The sequence below is a fragment of the Suricata suricatta genome, chromosome 7, assembly GCF_006229205.1.
Source record: "Suricata suricatta isolate VVHF042 chromosome 7, meerkat_22Aug2017_6uvM2_HiC, whole genome shotgun sequence".
Taxonomy (NCBI): domain Eukaryota; kingdom Metazoa; phylum Chordata; class Mammalia; order Carnivora; family Herpestidae; genus Suricata; species Suricata suricatta.
Genome location: NC_043706.1, coordinates 65,615,572 through 65,638,017, shown reverse-complemented (window position 1 = coordinate 65,638,017; position 22,446 = coordinate 65,615,572). Strand labels below are relative to the sequence as shown.

The following is a 22,446-nucleotide window of genomic DNA, read 5'->3' as shown; positions in this document are numbered from 1 at the left end:
GTGGATGGACCTTGAGGGTGTCATGCTAAGCGAAATAAGTCAGGCAGAGAAGGATAGATACCATATGTTTGCACTCATAGGTCTAACAGGAGAACAGGAGAAACCTAATGGAGGACAAGGGGGAGGGGAAGGGGGAAAGAGAGTTGGGGAGAGAGAGGGACGCAAAACTTGAGAGACTACCGAATACTGAAAGCGAACTGAGGGTTGAAGGGGAGGGGGGAAAAGAGGTGGTGGTGATGGAGGAGGGCATTTGTGGGGAAGAGCACTGGGTGTTGTATGGAAACCAATTTGACAATAAACTATTAAAAAAAAGAGGAGGGATTTGGGGAGATAGAAATAAGAAGGTCAACTGTCATAAGCTTATGGTAAAAAATGGTTTCAACCACACTAACACCAGGGATATTGAGAACAGAATGTAAAGGCTGAATTTTGAAGGGACATCCCTAGATTTCCTTTTGCCTAACCAGGGTCTCCTGTAGTATCCTCACAGGAAAAGCATGTCAGAGCTAGTTTTCAGCAATCTGTAGCTTAGGTTCCACATAAGGTTCTGTTTTTAAAAGGGACAGAGCCCACCATTTCAACTTTTTTTTTTAAAGTATATTTACTTCTTTTGAGAGAGAGAGAGAGAGAGAGAGAGAGAGAGAGAATATCCCAAGTAGGCTCTCTGCTGTCAGCACAGAGCCTGATGCAGGGCCCGAACTCACAAACTGTGAGATCATGACCTGAGCTGAATCAAGAGCCAGATACTTAACCGACTAAACCACCCAGGTACCCCAAGACCCCACCACTTCAAACTGTGTCATAAAGTACGGAAGGGGTACCTGGCTGACTTAGACAGTAGAGCATGCAACTCTTAATCTGGGGGTGATCAAGCTCCACACTGGGTGTAGAGATTACTTAAAGATAAAATCTTTAAAAAATAAATAAAGTATGCAAATGTATTCAATGTCAACCTGTTCAAAGACATATTGACATATGACATATTTGTTCATAACACATTCATAGTAGCACTATTCCTAAGAGCCAAGATGTGGAAATAATCGAAGTGCCCACTGATGAATGAATGTGGTATATACACACACCACAGGTGTATTCACCTTGAAAAGGAAATTGTGACATATGATACAACATGGATAAAATTTGAGGACATTATGTAAATGGAATAAGCCAGTCACAGAAAGACAAATACTGTATGAGTCACTCATATAAGGTATCTAGAGTAGTCAAAATCACAGGAGCAGAAAACAAAAGGGGAATTGCCAGGGGCTGGGATAGGGGAAAATGGAGTTGTTCAATGAGCACACAATTTCAGTTTTGTGAGATAAAACATCTGGATATTGTTTGAACAACAATGTGAATATGTTTAATACTACCAAACTGTACACTTAGGAATGCTTAAACCGGTAAATGTTATGCTATATAGTTTTACCGTTAAAAAAATATAAAAAAAAATCAACCTGTTCAATAATATTCCAGGTTAGCTAAATACTCCTCACCTTAAAACAAATTTTGTATTTTCTGTTTTGCCAGCTCCGGATTCTCCAGACACGATGATAGACTGACTCATCTTGAGCACCTTCATGTCTCGAAAAGCCTTATCAGCTAGGGTTAAAATAACACGTTAATGATAAGCAGTGTATTAAACACAAATTTACTAAATGACAGAAAGTTATTTTACTATCAAAGAGCACTTGCTCTTAAAGAAATTATAAACATATGTTTACAGTTAGTAACATTTAAAAAAATTTTTTATTGTTTGTTTACTTTTTCAGAGAGAGAGAGACTGAGTGCTAGCAGGACAAGGGCAAAGAGAGAGAGAAACACAGAATCTGAAGCAGTCTCCAGGCTCTGAGCTGTCAGCACAGAGATCGATGCAGGGCTTGACCTCACAAACCATGAGATCATGACCCAAGCCAAAGTCAGAGGCCTAACTGACTGAGCCACCCAGGCACCCCTACAGCCAGTAACATTTTAAAATAAAATCACTCAAGTGTTCAAAACATCTCTAAATAGTTTTTACACTAAATGCCCTATCTTCTTACCCTGAGAGCTAAGTAATATGAAATCCAAATAAACAACTCTTAATTTTTTGCACTAGAACATTTTCATATTAAGAGCTGTGGCTCAGTTCCTCCTAATTCCAAAGCAGATTAAAAAAAAAAAAAAAAAAAAAAGCTCAGAATGCATAACTAATGAAGGCCCCAGAGAAAAGCAAGAAGTAACAGCTACCAATTAAGAAATCTGGCAAACAAAAGTTCTGCTGGAGGAAAAAAAAATACATAATTGCAAAATCTGTTGTAGTAGTATTAAAAAGACAAGTTGAGCACAATTTAATTCTGTTAAAGTGGTCTCATATTAAAACAATTTTAATTCAGGGGTGCTTGGGTGGCTCAGTCGGTTGATGTCCAACTCTTGATTTCAGCTCAGGTCATGATCGCAGGGTCATGAGATTGAGCCTGCATTGGGCTCCTTGCTGGGCATGGAGCCTACTTGAGATTCTCTCTCTTCCTCTTCCTCTGCCCTTCCCCTTCTCATGCATGCTCTCTCTCTCTCTCTCTCTCAAAAAAATAAATACTTTTTTAATTTAAAAACAATTTTAATTCAAAATTAGGGTCTAACCAATTTAACCCTATAACACAACTACTTCTCACTTTAGATATGTGTTACCCATACAAATGAAGAAAAGGCTTTACAAATGGCTTACTCTATTAGACCAAATGCAAACTACATGCAAGAGTATACCATCCTTCTGCCCAATTTATGCCCAGTAATGAGCTTGGTCATATTCAAGTTCTGAGGATTCTGTATCATTTTGCTAGCTGATAGCATACTAATGGCCATCAGAACATCTGAGAACTAAAAGTCAGTCTGCTGTTGCACTGGATTTGGTACACAAGTAGTACCAGTGTAGTAGTAGTACACAGTACATAAATCAGCCAAATTAGGAAGTGAAACCTGGCTTGGCCAAAACACAGACATGAAAAGAAAGCCCAAAGAGAAACAGACTGCACCAAGAACTAGTACCACAACATGTCATCATTTAACTGCTGGTTATTTCTGGATCCAAAGGGTTAACGAACACCTTTGTACTTGCAGTCACCAGCTATGGGGGTATGTGTGTCAAATTACTCCATCTCTATGTTCCTTAGAGCTAAAGTCCTTCAAGATGAGAAAAAAGCTGGGCGCCTGGGTGGCTCAGTTGGTTAAGCATCTGACCTTGGCTCAAGTGGTGATCTCATGGTTCGTGAGTTCAAGCCCCACACTGAGTTCTAAGCCTGCTTGGTATTCTCTCTCTCTCTCTCCTCTCTCTGCCCCTCCCCTGCTCATGTTCTCTCCCTCTCTCAAAATAAATAAACTTTAAAAAAATGAAAAGATGAGAGAGGACCTAAGAAAGGCAAAGACTGCTATCTTCCCACAAAGATTCCCTAAAAGAATATACCATTTTCAGTCCTTAACATTTTATAAAGCCCTGATGCAAGATTAGGCATGGAAGACGTCAGCTCTTACAAACTCCTATCTAGCCCTAGTATCTAGCCTTCACAAGTGATGACCTGGGTAACACTGGAAAGCCTACACTTCAAAGCTATAAAGGAGGACACTTTTAAGATGGAGCTAATCATGTTGAGGAGTAAAAAAATATATTATGTCAGCTTTTATTATATCCTACTTTCAACTGGGTGGACAAACTTAAGAGGACACAGACATTTAACAAAGATAATGATGTACAACTGCCCCATGAGTTGTCTGAAAAAAGTAGTCTTCCCCATCCAGTGTAAGATACATGCTCCTAAATAATGGTGATACGTTCAAAACGCATAAAACCTTGCCAAAATATATATTCAACTCATGGTCTCTTTTATTATCGCAAAAGAATAACAGCAAATTAGTATAATAGAAGGCAAAAACTTAAAATACAATTAAATTACTTACCAATTGCAAAGACATGAGGTGGCATTGTCCCAAGAGATTTTCCTTGATATGACTTTATTGTTTCTGAAGAATATATTTTAGGTATGTCAAAGTATGGATTCACTGCAATCAGAATGTTGGCGACATATGTCTAAACAGAAAAAATACACATGTAAACTTTTCTAATGACTATTTTCATTTAAAACTAAACAAGGGTTATAAGAGAAAGAAAATACAGCAAATAGGTACCTTTAGTTCTCTATATAAATTAGGACTCCTAAATCTGCATTTCCAGCCCTAAACATTCCCTCTACAGGACCCATATTTCTCTCTCAAGATTTTCATCTTCTCATCCCATATGCATCTCAAACTCAGAATATCCAAAATCAAGATTATCTTGCTTGACCCCCACCTTTGCCTCAGAGCAAATGCTCTCCTCCCATATGCTCCCCTGCCCCCTGGTTCATGGCATCACCACCAAGCCACAAAAAGCTGAGGCTGAGTCTCTATCCCAATCAGCCTTCTTCTGTTGACTCTACTTAAGGAACCCACTCTCCTGGTTCTATTCCTACAGCTCCAGTCTTGGTCATTTATATTCCTCACCTGGACTACTTTATTTACCATGCTACTGAAGAGCTTAATATAACTCATAGGACCTTCTAGGCCTATCCCCATCACTGAACGCCAAGGACTGATTTAGTGCTGTGGTGACCACTTGGTCCCAGACTTTTGCAAAACAACATATGCTAACCATTGCCTAGAACACTGACAGGCTAAATGTTTAATAAGCAACTTAAGTTTGCTTTTAAATTTGGAATTTAACTGTGGCTCTAAAAAAGACCAGAAAAATGCACCAATAGGATTTATAAAATTCCTTGTGGGTAGAAAAAAAGTTGTGGTTTAGCAATTAGCAGTGTTTTACTGGCCAAACTAGGGTCGGCAGGACCATATTTTTCTCTTTTCTGCTTCTAGATGTAGAAGAAGAAAAATTATGCAGAAACCTGAACTCTCAGATTACTAATCTAAAATTCAATAAATGCTCTCAAAGATGTTTATTGCAGTGGAGTAAAAAATTTCTAAATTTTAAAATTCTTTCTGTTGGAGACAAAAGAAAGTAACAGAGACATCAGTAACCAATAAAAATGTCAAATGTGAGTTATACTCAAATCTAAGGAAGAATAGTGATAATTCTGGTTGGTGAGAAATAGAAATATATAAAATGTAAACTCTTATTCCAAACTGTTTCCTCCTCTTCCGTATGCTATAGTAATAATAACTATGGTTATATATTGCTGATTTTAACAGTTTTATAACCAAAAGACATAATTGGCTAGAAAAAACATACTAATCATGGCTTCAGTTAACCTTGAAAATACTCGTTTCCCAAACAGAAGCTGATGATGTCAAACAGCCACCAACAGAGGTCATTTGCCCAACTGCATACATATCTTCGGTTAAGAAAGATCTAAAAGGCTAGGAATAACCCTAAAATACTCCAGAGTGGTATAGACATTATACATTAAAAACAAAACCTTAAATTTCACAAATAAGTTTTCTATTCATGCAATTTAGAAAAAAAAAGATTTGTAAGTAAACAAAATGTGAAGAAAGGATGACTAATTTTCTTGAAAGTACAATTAATATGCATGTAAAACTTCAGTTTTTAATGGTCAAGTCAGCATGTGCAATACCACAGCAACAAAGAAACATTAAAAGACCAATGAAAATCCTATGGGTGTTTAGCTTTTGTATAAACATCCCAAATAAAAATAAAGTATCTCAATTCTTAAAAAGTATAATCTTTCCTATAAAAGTAATAAAAATTTTCCTGGGCGCCTGGATGGCTCAGCTGGTTGAACATCTGACTCTATCTCAGGTCATGATCTCACGGCTCCTGAGTTCAAACCTCTGCTGTCAGCACAGAGCCGGCTTTGGATCCTGTCTCCTCTGTCTCTGTCCCTCCCCTACTTGCTCTCTCTCTCTCTCAAAAATAAATGTTTTAGGGGCGCCTTGGTGGCTCTGTCAGTTAAGCATACAACTTCAGCTCAGGTCATGATCTTGCAGTTCATGGGTTCGGGCTGGCCCCATGTCGGGCTCTGTGCTGACAGCTCAGAGCCTGGAGCCTGCTTAAGATTCTGTGTTTCCCTCTCTCACTGACCCTCCCCTGCTGGTGCTGTCTCTCAAAAATAAATTTAAAAAACATTAAAAAAATTAAAATAAATGAATATTACAAAATTTAACAAAAGTAATAAAATTTTTCCAACCTTCTAGAAAAAAATATACAATTAAAATATGCTCAAATATGATTGTTCTACCACCAAATAATTATTATAAGACATGTACAGAAAAAATAGTGACCAGTTCTACTTCAAAGATGTTTCCTGGTGGTATCCAAATCAACTTTCGATGACTTATTACAAGTTCAACTGTTTTAACAAATTTTTAAAATTTGTATTATTTTGGTAACTAAAACAGCATTTAGCATACATCAGATACTCAATATAAGTCTGATAATTGAGTAAATTTTGCTTCTAAATATATTCCTAATCAAGAATAACCATATATCAACCCAAACATATTCTCTGATTAGTTGATTTTGAAAAGAAAATCAAAGAAGGAAGTGAAGACTAATATAATATACGACTGAAAGATGGCAAGTAAACTCTTCTGAAAAATACTAGACTACTTCTATTTCCCAGCTGTCACCACTTGGACAGATGGCAAAGACTAAAGGTAATTTAGTCAGAATTAAGTGAGTATAATTAGGCAAATTGATAGTGATATAAAAGATTAAGACTGCTATTTGATCTGGGAAGAGTCAAAGAAGCCATGTGTTTTCTTCTTTCAAAAATAATGGAGTCCCATCTTTAGAACAGGAGAACTACGGTGGGGTAATTTATCTCCAGCCAACAAAGGAATTTACAAGTAGGTCATATTAAAATAAAACCTCTTACATGCCCAATGAATAATTATAATTAAGACATACTAGTAAGTATCCATCTAAACAATGAGGTATAAACCCTAACTTACATTAAAAGCATTGTCTTTCATTTTTTAATATTCAGTATTTTAAGGTAAGTCATCTACGGTTTAATGAAATATTGCAACTATTTCTATGATCAGTGTTTTGATGTTTTTAAGATTTCCTCAGGCACTGCCTTCTGTTTTAATTTACATTTCTTTATCATTGAAGTTTCCATTTCAATATATATTCTTTATAAGTTAGGTTAAATTTTTTGCAGAATACTGGAAAAAGTAAATTAATGTATCTACAGACATATACCAAAATATGATACCAAAATCCAAAATAATTACTGGTTTTTTTTAAACAACCAAATTGGACTTTTTAAGTCTGAAAGATGATGCTCTGAATTCACTGTTTCATTCCACAAATATTTATTAAGTGCCTACTATGTATGATGCATGTTCTAAGCCCTGGAATTAGAGCAGTAAACTTAAAAAAAAAAAACTCTTTATCTACATGGAGGTCATACTCTATGCAACAGGCTCAGAACAAGATCTGATCTGTTAGAAAGATTTCCTGTTAGACAATGTCAAGCTGGACAAAATCAAACTGTAGTATGTAAAACAATTATCCTCACAAAAACTAAATCACAGGTAAAATACTTACATAAATTCTGTCCTTACTGTATCGAACTTTGATATTATGAAGAAGAGTGGCTTCATTTAAATACATTAGTGAACCTGAAACATAAAATTTGTAAATTTTTAAATATTTGAAGAAGAAAAGTAAAATCAAATTAATACTATCTTAATCTGAATCACTTTGATCCTAGCTAAAAATCCACCTACTAAGTTAGATTTAATTCCAACTTTTTAAAATTCTGGTACATGTAAACCCCAGAGACCAATTTAAAATATCTTCAGTTTATACATATGTTACAGTGATATTTTTAAACAACAAATTTGCAACCCGGGAAGTACATCTAGTGAGTACTAGGTGAGTAAACATTAATGAACATTGGTTAAAAAGTTGAGCACAATTCAAGTGGAAACAAAGTACTACTTCAGATAGCACTGATTTTAATACAGTACTTTCAATACAAGAAAGTGATTATAATAATTAAATCTGATGCTCAAAATTTTACAGAAAAACCAGATAAGATAAAACTTTAGAATGAAAGGGACCATCAGATCATTCAGTCAGTACCTCACAACTGATATGAAATAAGAGTCCTGCGAAAATTATATGTGATAACCCAGGACATAGTTACTTAACAACACAATCAGGGTCGAAATCTTATTTTTCTGAGATCTGCTCTACCCATATGTCTGTATATATAATACTGTTCATGTGCCTTATCTTATAACATTAAAATAATATAACGTACTCTGACTTATTCTATTCTCCCAGCCTAATATACTCTCTCAGCCCTCCAATCCCTTGAGTTTCATTTCCCCATTTCTACTACATGCGAGAGTAGACAAAACCACTTTCTCCCCAACCACTTTGTTTCTATTATTAGCATTCTCTCTTTTCTCTAATCCATCCAGACTACTCAGCACATGAATCTAACTACACTAGAAAACTAATTAAAAATCTCTCTCCTCCTAAACAAATATCAGTGGGTTTCTATCAACTACCAAACCATATTCAAGTCTGATATTCAAGTCCCTTATTAAACTTTCATATAAATTTCCCTTACATATAAATTTCCAAAACTCCTTTGACTATGGTCTAACTTGCAGGCAGATTAAACTACTTATCAAACCCAAACATATTCATGCATTGGATTCCACCTCTGTATCTTTAGGTGTCAAAACTCTCTAAGGTCCGTTCAAAAATTATCTCACACAAAGGAAAATTCCCCATTCTCGCTACCACCACCATCACGAGAAATACTTTCTTCTTTGTACCTTCTTTATGGTGCCTAGCACAGATTGCCTGCATTATGATTATAATGTTGTATGTCTGGTTTGGGCTACTAAACCAGATAGATCGTTGAGGGCAGAACTCTGCCTGATTCACTTGTTTGTTTGCTTAATCTTTCATGGAAGTTGTACAAATGCCTACACTGAATATATGCATAACATAAAACTCAACACCTAATCAATTCTGTCAAACAAGAGTCTCTTGCTATACCTATCTCAATAAAGACTTCCTGTGCCTCTATAGTCATATAATGTAGCCAGTTCGTTTTGCCCAAACACTGTTGCCTAATCCCCCTATGGCAGAATAAAACAAGAAGTAATTTAGTTGCTGAAGCCTCCAAATAGATGAATGACATCTCTGCCTTAAATTGATAAAGATTTAGAGAAGGCAGGCAGCAGAGATGTATTTAGTATATGAACCTAGGATAGTATATCCCTGCACTTCTTCCACCCTGGTCTCTGGGGCATGACTCACATGTCCTCTTTTCCTATCCAAAGCATGATGCTGAACCACTCCCTCATCTCTCACTTTCCTCTGAGCAACCATTCTGAAATACCATTTACCTTTCCATGTCTTAATGAAAACGGAATAGCCCAAGCATTATGATTTAAGAGGAAGACCTTTGTGTCCATTGGCAGAGATTTTAATTGAGCTTCATTAACAGATATTCCTGAGATGGCTGGGGATGTGTTGGTGGAAGGTAAAGAAATCAGAGCAGTCATTCACATGTCACTACAGGTTTATGTGATTAGCTTTTCCAGAGCAATGTATTGTCGGAGAAGGAATTCTTACATAAAGGAAGCAGAGAGAATATCATACAACCATGTTCTAAAATATTAATGGATTAGGGGTACCTGGGTGGCTCAGTCGGTTAAGCACCCGTCATGATCTCATGGTTCACAGGTTTGAGACCTGCATCGGGCTCTGTGCTGAGAGCTCAGAGCCTGGAGCCTGCTTCAGATTCTGTGTCTCCCTCTCTCTCTCTGCCCCTTCCCTGCTCATGCTCTGTCTCTCTGTGTCTCTCAATAATAAGTAAATGTTAAAAAAGGTTTTTAAAAATATTAATGGATTAGAAATAATTCAAAACCATTGTTTATGCTACATGTTGACATATAAACAAAAACATTATTATATGTGAAAAGGATTAATTCATAGTTCTTAATGTAGCAGAAAGTTTTAAAAGAACAGAATTCTCTCTCTTATTTTACATACAGTAGAATCTCATTCTTCACTTTCTTTTCAGCTTTTTTTTTTTTTTGGTTGTTATTGCTGTTCAGAAAAATATTATCTCATGAGACAAATTCTCCAGCAATTTTGAGAAATTGGGAAAAAGGAATTCCACATTTTCTTCCTCAATCTCTTATACCAAATAATAATAGCTTGAGAGACTGATAGAGGTCAGCCACTACACCAAGCATTTTAAATATATCATCTCTAAACATGCCACATATACATCTTTACTCCCATTTTACAGATGAGATGCTCAAAAAAGAGAGATAAATTGCTCACAGGCACACAGCTTGCTAACAGCATAGTCAGAATCTGAACTCAGGCTCTCCCTGAATCCCTTGTTTCTCCTATTACTCCACTATTCCATGCTATACATGTTTGGGACCTTAGTGGCTTACTCAAATGTGGACTCCAGGGCAAAACCAACAAGGACAAAATAAATTCCTTTCTCTTACCTTTTTTTTTTTTATTATTTTTAAACTACATCCAGTGTGGGGCTTGAACCCAAAATCCCGAGATCAAGTATTACATGCTCTACCAACAGAGCCAGCCAGGTACCTCTGACCTTTTTTAAATGGAGAGGTGTTTTGTTTTGTTTTTTTAACATTTATTTATTTTTGAGAGAGAGAGAAAGAGAAAGAGAGTGCGAGCAGGAGAGGGGCAGAGAGAGAGGGAGGCAAAGAATCCAAAGCAGGCTCCAGGCTCTGATGTCAGCAGAGAGCTTGATGCAGGGCTCAAACTCACAAACCATGACCTAAGCCGAAGTTGGACACTTAACCAACTGAGCCACCCAGGCACTCTGTTAAATAAACATTTTTTAATCAGATACCATTAATGACACCAGACAACTGCATAGGATTCTTAAATATTTATTGTCAAATAAAAAAGTGAAACTGCTTAACCTTGAAAACGTAAAAATAAACATGGCCTGGTTCTCTGGATAGTTTTTCCACCAAACATGCTAAAATAAAATGTAATGTCCTAAAATCAACTTTTCAATTAGTACATATATATTTAAAATAAAATTTTAAGTTTATTTATTTATTTTGAGAGAATGAGAGAGAGAGAGCGCACAAGCTGGGGAGGGGCAGAGAGAAGGAGAGACAGAATCCCAAGCAGGCTTCACACCATCAGCACAGAGTCCGATGCAGGGTTCAAACCCACAAAAGGCAAGATCATGACCTGAGCTGCAATCAAGAGTCAGACCCTCAACTGAGTATTCTACCTAGGCGCCCCTTATTATACATTTTTTTTCATGTCCGTTTCCTTTAAAAAGTAACACTAAATGGATCTGCCTGACTCAACATCCAAATTGCTGAACCTTATATACTACTGTAAAAATCATCTGATTCTAGATGAGGCTCAAAATAACTCTTTCAAAAGTGTTAATAAGGGATTTTTTTTCAGTCTTCATAGTAAATTATTAGCATTCCCCACATTTATACAACTGAGGTAACACTAAAAGGACATTCAAGAGACTCACCGAAGTGCAAATGTGAAACAATAATGAATTCAAGACTTTTGAGCTCCTCCATTCACATGAACCTTCATGTCAAAAGGCTACATTTCTTCTGAACCAGTATAGTATACCTAGTAACATAACTACTAGTTTATTTTTTAGAGGGATAGCTTTCTTTTCTGTGCTGAGAACTATTATTTAACTTGATACTTACAATTATCTTCCACATCTTTTTTGCTGTCTTCTTCTGCAGGGAACACTTGGTTTATGAGAGCCAAAAATGTCTAACAAAAAAACAACAACTCATTAAACTAGCAGCTTATAAACAGTAAGAAAAATAAATGAATGTAATTGGTTGCATACATTGTAATACTAGCAACAATATTCTCTTCAATAAAATGTAATACAAGACCCTTCTATTAAATCAATCACTAACCCAAAAAGAGGATAATAACTTTACTCAAATATTATGCACTTTTTCCATGAACATAAGATAAATAATAGAAATCAATAAAAACCATCCAGCGCTCTGACACCTAGAATGAGACAAAACAGTAAGTATGTTAATATTTTTAAACTTTTTTAAGTTTATTTATTTATTTTGAGAGAGAGAGAAGGCAGGGTAGGGACAGAAAGAAAGGGGAGAGATAGCATCCCAAGTAGACTCCGCACTGTCAGTGCAGAGCCTGATGAGGGGCTCCAACTCCTGAACCACGAGATCATGAACTGAGCTGAAATCAAGAGTCAGGTGTTTAGCTGACCAAGCTACCCAAGTGCCCCACAGAAGTATATTAATATTAAATTTACATGGTATGTACTTTAACTTTTTAAAAAATAAAAATTTTAATGTTTGTATATGTAATTTTATTGTTAAAAAACAAAGTAACATTTGGTCAGCCAGATACACCAACAGAACAGACTATTATTTAATTAATGCTATTGTTTGAGTAAAACATATTCGATCCAAAGTCCTGTAAAGAAATGTGTCAGAAATTAAAACATCTAAAACTATTTGGTCCATAAAATTACATATATCCATGAATAAGTCTGTATTTATTCTATCACTTAAATGCTATGGTAGAAACTCCTAAAATTAAGATAGTATCTTGCAAGAGATACTATATCTCTTGCAAGATTCATATCTTTCTAACATATTTATAAATTTATACTTCTCAAACAATTACAATTACTCTTGTTGAAGTTTCCATCCATATTAAATAAAACTCTAAGGAAAAATGTTCAATTATTTTAAAATAATATTTGTAGGTCTACATATGTGCATATATGGAAGAGTATAAAACAAAGCTACTACTATTATTTACAGAGTAAAATCCAGGCTTCTGGTACTACCTCAATTCAAAGTCACACCCAAATTAGAAATCTATTATGTCCTAAAAATCTCTGGAAGTTAATTATTTGGAATCCAGTACACATACATGTTCTTAATGTTATAAATGTGCAATGGTTTAGAGGACAGATCACAAAATCAGAACTGATCTATAATGTATTAAGTATATTAATAGTAATATAAACCAACCCACAATTTATAACAATGATTCTATTGGAAAATGCATTAAAAAATAACTGCTGAAGTTACTGACATTAGCCTTCTTTCACAGATGTGGCAAACCGGGTAAGGACTCCTCAGACCCAGGTTTTGCTTCTATCTTGTTAGGAGCCATGTGAAACATAAGAGGCTCCAGAAAGGCAGAATGGGGAAGAAGTGGAAGATAACAAATTCCTAAAATGGGAAGGTTAAGAGGTGGGTTGTACAAGGTCAATAATGAGTCCTAAAGATAGTTTCCCTCCTTCCTTCATCCCCTGTTATCACCAGCCCTCATCTTCTTCTACCCTTTACAGCCTACTCAATGAGAAAGAAAATTTGTTTCATTGAAGCAATTGTTTTCTTTTAGAGGGAAGATGCTTCTTCTCCTCTCAAGGGAAGATCACATAACAAAGCACACACTGATCACCAGTAGTAAACATCTACCACACATCACAGCAAGCTCCAATGACCTAAGGGACAAATAAAAGTTTCTGCATTTGAAAAGATTACAGTCTAGTAGGGAGGGACAGAGAAATGTAAACAAACATTTCTGGTAAAATATTACAGGCAGCTAAGAATGTTTACCACTCCTCCTAAGAGTTATCAACAGTAAATTCTACCACTTGGGAGAAGGAGGAAGGGATTGGGTATCTGTGGAAAAAATTCATAAAGGAGGTGATCTCAGTCAGAGTCTTGAGAAATAAATAGATCTGCTAAGTAAAAAACTATGGAGAGTGGCATTCCAAGTAAAAGGAGTACTGTGAGCAAGGACACAAAGCACCCAAAACCATCAGTTCATGGTGAGGGCTTGATAAACACTGGAGAAGCAGAATGGAAGAAAAGGAGGAACAGACACACACGAATAAGCACATGGCAAGAGGATGAGGAGGAGACTGTTGGTTGATAAAAGATACGACTAGCAAAGCAGAGAGGAAAAGAAAATGTAGACTCTTAATATGCCATATATATACTGAGGGCTTCAGCTTGAGGTCCAGTCTGCTGCAACTATGGAACATGAAATAATTTAGAGTTTCAAGTATTTCTAACAGAATAAAAAATTTCTAACAATAAAAAAATAATTTAGAGTTTCAGTATTTCTAACAGAATAAAAAATATCAGAAAACATGAGAATGCATCACATGTAAGAATGTTTCATTCATGAATATGCATTCACATGCACAATACTACTCCCTCACCTATATAATCTCTTGCTTACAAATACACATATACATAAACACAATACACATATCAAATGCAATGTAAAACCTATTTCTTACTATTGGTCACAATCAAAAAGGTTTAAAAGCAATTACTATTACGTTTCCCACTAGAGCCAATCACGGCCTCTTCCATGATTTTACTATATCAGCAAACAGATCTACTTGACATGTCTATCACTTTATGCACTTAATTCCTTAATATTCAAAAGATGAAGATCTCTCTACCAGGAATTACCTAAGCAAAAGATTGATTCCCTTATGGATCTTTTTAACTGTTTGATTATTATGACATTTTATAATTTATTCAGATCCTGATCAGAGAGTGGGGGGAAAAATCAAATTTAGAAGCAATACCTGGGAATTTGTTGACCTACAAAAAATTCTTATGGAAAGGAGCTTCTTCATTTATAGAATAATCTGCAGATCCATAAAGTTTTCGTAAGTCCACAGTTTAAATCTAAGTGCTTTTATTGGTTCTATATATGTACCTGAGTAATAGTAATAAGGCACAGCTGAAAGCACATAAAATACTAAAAATATGAAAAAGCATATATTTATAAATCAAGTTTCCTCTATGACTGAATTGAATCATTTTGTCACCTGTGGATATAGCAAAATATATATAGAATATACCTAGAAAATAATACTTTTCATTTCATTGCAGCCTTTTCATTTACTGTACCATAAAATAAACAAACAAACAAACAAAAGACTTTGAAGGATAATGAAAGGCTCACTAAGTTTCTATCCACACCCCCAAACATACTACTTTGACATACTGATCATTTTGAATTAAACGCTCTTGAGAAATAGCAGGAAAAAGAAAGCCATGGTCACCCTCCTTTTTATCCCTGAAATCACGACATAAAATTCCTATATGAAAAGTGCCTTCCGTGTGCCAGGAAGAAAGAAGAGAGGGGAATCGAGGTAAAGAGAAATCTATACAAATTCTGTCATACCAACTCTTCTCTTCCTAACTACTTCACAATGCACTGCCCCTAGTCCAAACCCCTTGTCTTGTCAATTCTTCACAATTTTTCTTGTGTCTTTGTTAAAAAGGTATAAAACCTTTCTGCTCTAGTCACTTCTTTGGATCTTCATTCTCTTCTGACGGGTCCTAAGTACATGTAAAAATTTAATAAAAATGGTATGCTTTTTAATGGTGACTCTGTCTTATGTCAGTTTATTCTTACATCCAGCCAGAGACCTTGAAAGGGTAGAGGAAAATTTTCCCTCCCCCACAATTTCAAATATATGAAAATAATTGAGCTTATTTTTTACTTCTTTCATTCTCTGAATATGTATGGCATTGCAACTACAAGTAGGTACTTGTTGATAAGAGGAAAAACTACAAACACTGCGTTTCCTTTCCTGAGAGTATCTTTAATTGGCCTCCTCTAACATGGCACATTATATATTATGCATTTAGGCTCCTGGGTTGTTTACCGTAACAGAATAGTTTTCTCTGTGAAAAGACCTCATGAGAGATCTACCTTGTTTTTCTAAGGTTCCCAGAAGGATGGCAGTCATATGGCATTAGTTAACCATGTATCAGTAGAATATAAATTATTCACAAACATTCTCAGAGTCTAAAGTAAACAGAAATGACATCAACAAATTTAATTTAGTCAGAAGATCTGTTTAATAGTATTTATTTATTTACTTATTTTTAAAATTTTTAACATTTACTTATTATTAAGAGACAGAGCATGAGCAGGGGAGGAGCAGAGAAAAGGGGAGACACAGAATCTGAAGCAGGCTCCAGGTTCGGAGCTGTCAGCACAGAGCCTGATGCGGTGCTTGAACCCACAAACTGTGAGATCATGACCTGAGCTGAAGTCAGATGCTTAACCGACTGAGCCACCCAGGTGCCCCTAAACAGTATTTACTAAACTGAAAATTGTTAAGTTCTCCCACAAAAGCAGACCTTACAGTCCCCATGAAGACCTAAAGAGACTCCAGATTACTTTTTCCCCAAACTCCCATTTTGTAATACTGTCTAGTCTATGTGTAAGCATAAAAAGAAATAAGGGTGCCTGGGTGGCTCAGTGGGTTAAGCATCAGACTTTGGCTCCAGTCATGATCTCATGGTTCGTGGGTTCAAGCCCTGCATGGGGCTCTGTGCTGACAGCTCAGAGCCTAGAGCCTGCTTTGGATTCTGTGTCTTCCTCTCTCTCTCTGAACCTTTCTACTTACACTCTGTCTCTATATCTCAAAAATAAATAAACATTGAAAAATTAAAAAAAAATAGATGCCATGTGTACAAAATTAAAGTATGTTTTTTAAATTTTTTTTTAAATGTATATCCAAGTTAGTTAACATATAATGCAACAATGATTTCAGGGGTAGATTCCTTAATGCCCCTGACCCATTTAGCCCATCCTCCTTCCCACAACCCCTCCAGTAACTTTGTTCTCCATATTTAAGAGTCTCTTATGTTTCTTCCCCCACCCTGTTTTTATATTATTTTTGCTTCCCTTCCTTTTTGTTCATCTGTTTTGTAACTTAAAGTCCTCATATGAGTGAAGCCATATGATATTTGTCTTTCTCTAATTTAGCTTAGCATAATACCTTCTAGTTCCATCAATGTAGTTAAAAATGGCAAGATTTCATTCATTTTGATTGCTGAGCAATACTCCATTTTATTTACACACACACACACACACACACACACACACACACACACACACCACATCTTCTTTATCCATTCACTGATAGACATTTGGGCTCTTTCCATACTTTGGTTATTGTTGATAATGCTGCTATAAATATTAGGGTTCAAGTGCCCCTTCGAAACAGCATTAAAGTACGCTTTTAATTTTAAAAACTATCATTATAACAAAAAGCTATCATTATAACAACAACAATAATAATAGGTATGTTTAAGACTTAAGTATCTGCACTTAATAGAGTATGTTCTATATGTTCTATTAAGTATCTAATCCCATGCTAATAAATTTAAGTAAATAAAAAGCTTAAAAAATCATCTAGATGCTAACACAAAAAACAAAATTGGCTAAAATAATCCCATTCACTGTTCATACTTTTATTTTGTAAATATTGACTATATCACAGACATATTAATAAGTTGAGCAATATAAGGAATACAAGTTTTATTGTTCATATTTTACCATATAGCTATTTCTCAAGAATAATAATGAAGGTCTCACTAGAATTCTGTCTGACTTTATGATAAGACACCATTTTTCCCCTAGGATATATACTTAAACAATAAATAACTCACTAGAAAACTAAGATTCACTTACCAGAAAATTTCTTTCCCTTATACTAAGCTAGGAATATCTATCATTAAGAAGGGACACACCTTCAAAATCAGATTTTGAAATCTTTCTGAGAAACTCACCTTGCCTTTTTGGTTCAAGGGTTCAATGGTTAAACTGTCGGGGCCAATATCTACAATATTGCCCATCTGAAATCCATCTGTAGGGTGTGGTGCCCAAACGGGCTTTCCATCCTCCATTTTTGAAGGGAGTATCCACTATTTTCTGTTTGAAAGGAACAAATAAAACAAGATGAGCAACTTTGGAAATAAAAAATACATATCTTTTTAGAAAGCTAACGTGAATTGCAATTCACAGAACGCATGCCTGCCCCTACCACAGGTAAGCCCCGCCCCTTTCATCTTGCTGCCCCCTGACTCCTTCTATCCACCTTAGATAAGGACCAAGCAGAGGCTACTCACCCCTCAAGTAACACCTGCTCTGCTACTGTTTTCCTTCTGTTGTGACTGCAGAGGAGTACTGTACCTTGAGGACAGAAAGAAACAGAAACATAGTGCTCCCTTACTGCCACGTGTAATTTTTAACACTTCCTTTTACTATCTAACGTGTTCTGGAGAGCACAATAAACGGCTGTCCTAGGATTAGATGTTATGTGTAGAGTTAGCTAAGGTTGTAACAAAAGTCATCGCAGGCCTAAAGGGACAAATATGAGACATGTGAAAGATTATCTCCTCTGGGAAACCTCCCCTGACAATCTAAAACTACAGGGATGCCTCACCCATGTGCCTCCCGATGGTATCCTCGCAGAACCACTCAGCATACCGTTTTTGTTTCCTTCTGTTTTTACTGAGGTAAAACTTACACACAGTGAAGTGTACAAATCCCACGTATACAAGTTGGTGAGTTTCGACAACTAGATATATCCATTTAACAAACACTGCCATCAACATATAGAACATTTCCATACAGAACTAGAAGTTCCCTTATGCCTCCTCTGGTCAAACCCTAACCCCCATAGGCATCTACTGTTCTGGTTTCTCTCATCACAGATTACTTTTTTCCTTTTCTTGAATTTCATATAAATGAAATCTTACAGCCTTTGCATATGATTTATTTCATTAAACAAAATGTTGACAGTCAACTATATTGTTGTATACACTAACCCACTGACTGATTATACCACAATTGTTTACCTGTTGTCCTACTGATGGACATTGGGATTGTTCCCAGTTTTTGTCTATTGTTAATTGTAATATAATTTTTCAAGAGTTCTTCTTAAGCTTCTATGCTTAGCATTCTCATAGCTAACATTTGTAATTCTGTCTTTTGAGAATATGCCAAAGGGTTCATGACATGTAATACATTTAATTTTAATGAGCTTGGAATCTAGGAGACTAATACATAACCACGAATTGGCTAGTGAGTGATCCCAGATGTTCTAGTTTCATCATCTCAGTGGGAACTTATTTTTCATTACTTATCCATACTTAAAGAAAAATTGATTCATGTGCCATAAACTCTCCTCTTTTGTGGCATTCTCAAATCTGGGATTTCCCATGTGGATGTTCTCAAGTCTATTTTCTTATGAAAGTCAAGGATGTATAGAATGCAGTTCAATCAAAAAGCTGCTAATGACTAGTATGTTTGCAATGTACTTGTTGGTTAATGTTGCTTTCCCCCACGCAGCAAAGGTTATTAGGATTATGAGTATTCCAAGTTAAGAAATTAAATGAATATTCTCCACAGAAATCAATCAGTGGGTAACTCTGAGCAGACTTACAGTACCATACCTACATCTACACACTTTACCTAAATAATCATACATAGTCCTATGGCTTTAAGTACCATCTTTAGGAAAGTGATGCCCAAATTTATTGCTCTAGCCCAGGACACCACTCAGTTGAGTCCTCAGATTCTGTGTCTAATGGACAACTCCTCCTCACAAATATACCTAAAAGATGTAACATTATTATTATTATTATATTATTACTCTGTCCCACCATCCCAGCCTGTTCTTCCTTATCAGTAAAGGCACCAACAACACTCTGTTCAAATCAAACATGGAGTCATCCTCAATTCTTCTAGCTCCTTGAAAATCCTTATGACTCCTCTAAACCTATCAACCGTATCTTCAATAGGTACCTCATTTTCACTCACTTCTCTTTTTTGCCTCTGCCATCCTAGTCAAAACCAACATGGCCTTTTACTAGGACTTTTGTAATTAACTTAGCCATCTGCTGCTACTCTTGCCAATCTGGATAGATCACAAGAAATCCTACTGAAAGGTATATCTGCTCATGTCATTCCTGTTCTATCAGGGCATGAACCAGTCCTCTCTGTGTTCCCAAGGCCAACATGGAGTAGGCAACTTAATATTCACTGAGTAAATGAATGAATTGTTCACACAATTTGGGAAAAGTAAAAGGATCTGGTAAACTAGAATGAGTTGAAAGGTCTTAAAAACCTAAGCTTGAAATTAAGCTCCACCACTGTCTGACTAGCTCTTAAGCAAGTTACTTAATCTCTCTGATCATTATCTTTACCCTTACCCGTAAGTGATATCACTTACCTTACAGAATTGCTATGAGGATTAAGTGACATCAAATTGAGATCACCATTCTAATGGTACCCAACAGATCCTAGTCACACCTCTCCCCCTCATTTCCCCCAATATCCATTGTTTGAAGCTACCAGTAAATTTTGCAAAAATTGTCTTGTGATACTTTTAAATACAGAGGGACATTACAGGATAGTCATGAAATATCATTTAGAAATAATTAAGTATCTGGGGAAAAACTCACAGCAAGGAAAAATTACCAAAGTTCAAAAAAGAATGGCAAATTCCCTTGAACAATTCAAATTCCTTTCCCATTTTGAACAATTTGCTGCAACTTCCCAATTAAGATAACAGATTTAAAGGAACACATGTAATGTTGCCCCTTCATCAAATGCCTACATCTACAGTAAAGTGATTCTAAAAAAAAAAAGGAAAAAAATCAGTCCACAAGGATGGGAAAAAAACAAAAGAGGAGACGATCGCAACAATATTTGGGAAGCTGAAAAGCAAATGGTTGAGAGGCAACTGACTCAGGAAGCCTGAAAGAATGGAATCTTAAGTCAGGAACAGGGAAAGATGGAAGACAACGGAAATTATACTGCTGAATCTCAAAAGACATAAAAACTATACTGCAAAGATACTTCTTGAATCAAGTATGAAAAGATGGGGTCTAACAGAAGAAAGACTAGTTGAAACTTAAGAAAGAGGTTTCCTGGGGCTAGGGCACCTGGGGGCTCAGTCCATTAAGCATACAACTCTTGGTATCAGTTCAGGTCATGATCTCATGGTTCATGACTTAGAGCCGTACATCAGGCTCTGCACTAACAGAACAATGCCAGCTTGGGATTCTCTCTTTCCCTTTCTCTCTCCCTCTCTCTCTGTCCCTTGCCTGCTTGCTCTCTCTTCTCTCTCAAAATAAAGAGTAAATAATTAATTTTTTTAAAAAAGAGAGATTTCCTAACACCACCAACAGGCACACACTTCACACTGCTGGGCAAATGGCCTCCCTACTCCATCACTACCCCAAGAGAAGCTAGATGTTATTCTCTGGAAAACACCAGGTCTCTGGAATGAGAAGTGCCAGAAAGAATTAATGATGTGCATAGAAAAATTTCCACTTGCTAACAAAAACTCTCTCCTTGACCAAACTTTAGTTAGGCTCCTCCTGCTTCTTGACCAGACCATGCAACCAGGCCTTCCCTGTCCGTACTGTCCTTGTTAAGCCTACACAGGCCAGTTTTAGCAAGAATCCTAATAAGCCACTTTGGAGAAAGTCCTCATCCTTTGATATCTGATCAAGTCTTTCATCCCCTACCTTTATCTATAAATCCTTAAACTGCCTTCATGAATCCCTTATCCTTGCTATTTTCTCTTAGTTACTTTGCATTTACTGACCCTCTCACTCTGCTCATTGGCTATAATCCCTAGCTGTCTTTTCTGTATTCAAAGTTGAGCCTGACCTCTATCCCCTATTTTAACACCCCTTGTTATAAATTGACTGTGTCTGCTACGGACTGAATTTTGTCATTCCCCCTCCATTCATATTTTTTAATATGTGAACACTAACCCGTAATGTGACTATATTTGGAGATAGGGCTTTTAGGAGGTAATCAGGTTAATGACATCATAAGGGTGAGCTCCTGATCTAATAGGACTGGTGGTCTTATAAAAAGAGGAAAAGAGATCCCAGATTCTGTTCGCCAACCAATGGCCATGTGAGTGTACAGCAAAATGGTGGCCATCTGAAAGCCAGACAGTCCTTGCTAGAACTCAACCATGCTGACACCTTAATCTCAGATTTCCAGCCTCGAAAACTGTGAAAAAATAAATTTCTGTTGTATAAGACATCCAATCTATGACATTGTTACGGCAGACCAAAGAGACTAATACATTCCTATTTCAATAATCCTAAATAATCTTGTCATTTTAACAAGTGTCAAAATAATTTTCCTTTAATACCATAACAATAGAAGAAATATTCACTAGGAGGCATAAAAAATAAAGTTGTGGGACACCTGGGTGGCTCAGTTGGTTGGGTGTCTGACTTTGGCTCAGGTCATGATCTTATGGTCCTTCCGTGGGTTTGAGCCCCATATCAGGTTCTGTGCTCACAGCTCAGAGCCTGGAGCCTATTTCAGATTCTATGTCTCCCTCTCTTTCTGCCTCTATAAAACAAACATTAAAAAAAATTTTTTAATAAAGTTGAGACAATTTTACAGAAAACCAAGAAAAAAAGATAAAAAATAGAGGGGAAAGAAGAAAAAGAAGAGATTGAAATTGAAACAATTAAAAATATTAAGCATCAAAACACCATGAACAACAGACATCCTGCACCCCCTCAAAAAATAGAATGGAAAAAACTAAATGTCAAAAAAATTTCACCAGAACT

At 36.2% G+C, this 22,446-nt stretch overlaps 1 protein-coding gene across 5 annotated transcripts in view; it reads right to left on the bottom strand.

The window, feature by feature from the left end:
* The window catches only part of MYO6 (myosin VI), an 86,393-nt gene extending 68,367 nt beyond the window's left edge, over positions 1-18,026 (bottom strand). For all 5 annotated transcript variants that reach the window (XM_029944849.1, XM_029944845.1, XM_029944846.1 and 2 more), the window contains exons 1-6: positions 17,962-18,026; positions 17,623-17,764; positions 11,707-11,776; positions 7,541-7,614; positions 3,931-4,060; positions 1,497-1,602 (exon numbers count right to left, since the gene is read on the bottom strand). In XM_029944849.1, coding sequence (XP_029800709.1) covers positions 1,497-1,602; positions 3,931-4,060; positions 7,541-7,614; positions 11,707-11,776; positions 17,623-17,739 — 497 coding nt within the window. In that variant the 5' untranslated portion in view covers positions 17,740-17,764; positions 17,962-18,026. The remainder of the gene's footprint in view (positions 1-1,496; positions 1,603-3,930; positions 4,061-7,540; positions 7,615-11,706; positions 11,777-17,622; positions 17,765-17,961) is intronic.
* Between the last annotated feature and the right edge of the window lie 4,420 nt (positions 18,027-22,446).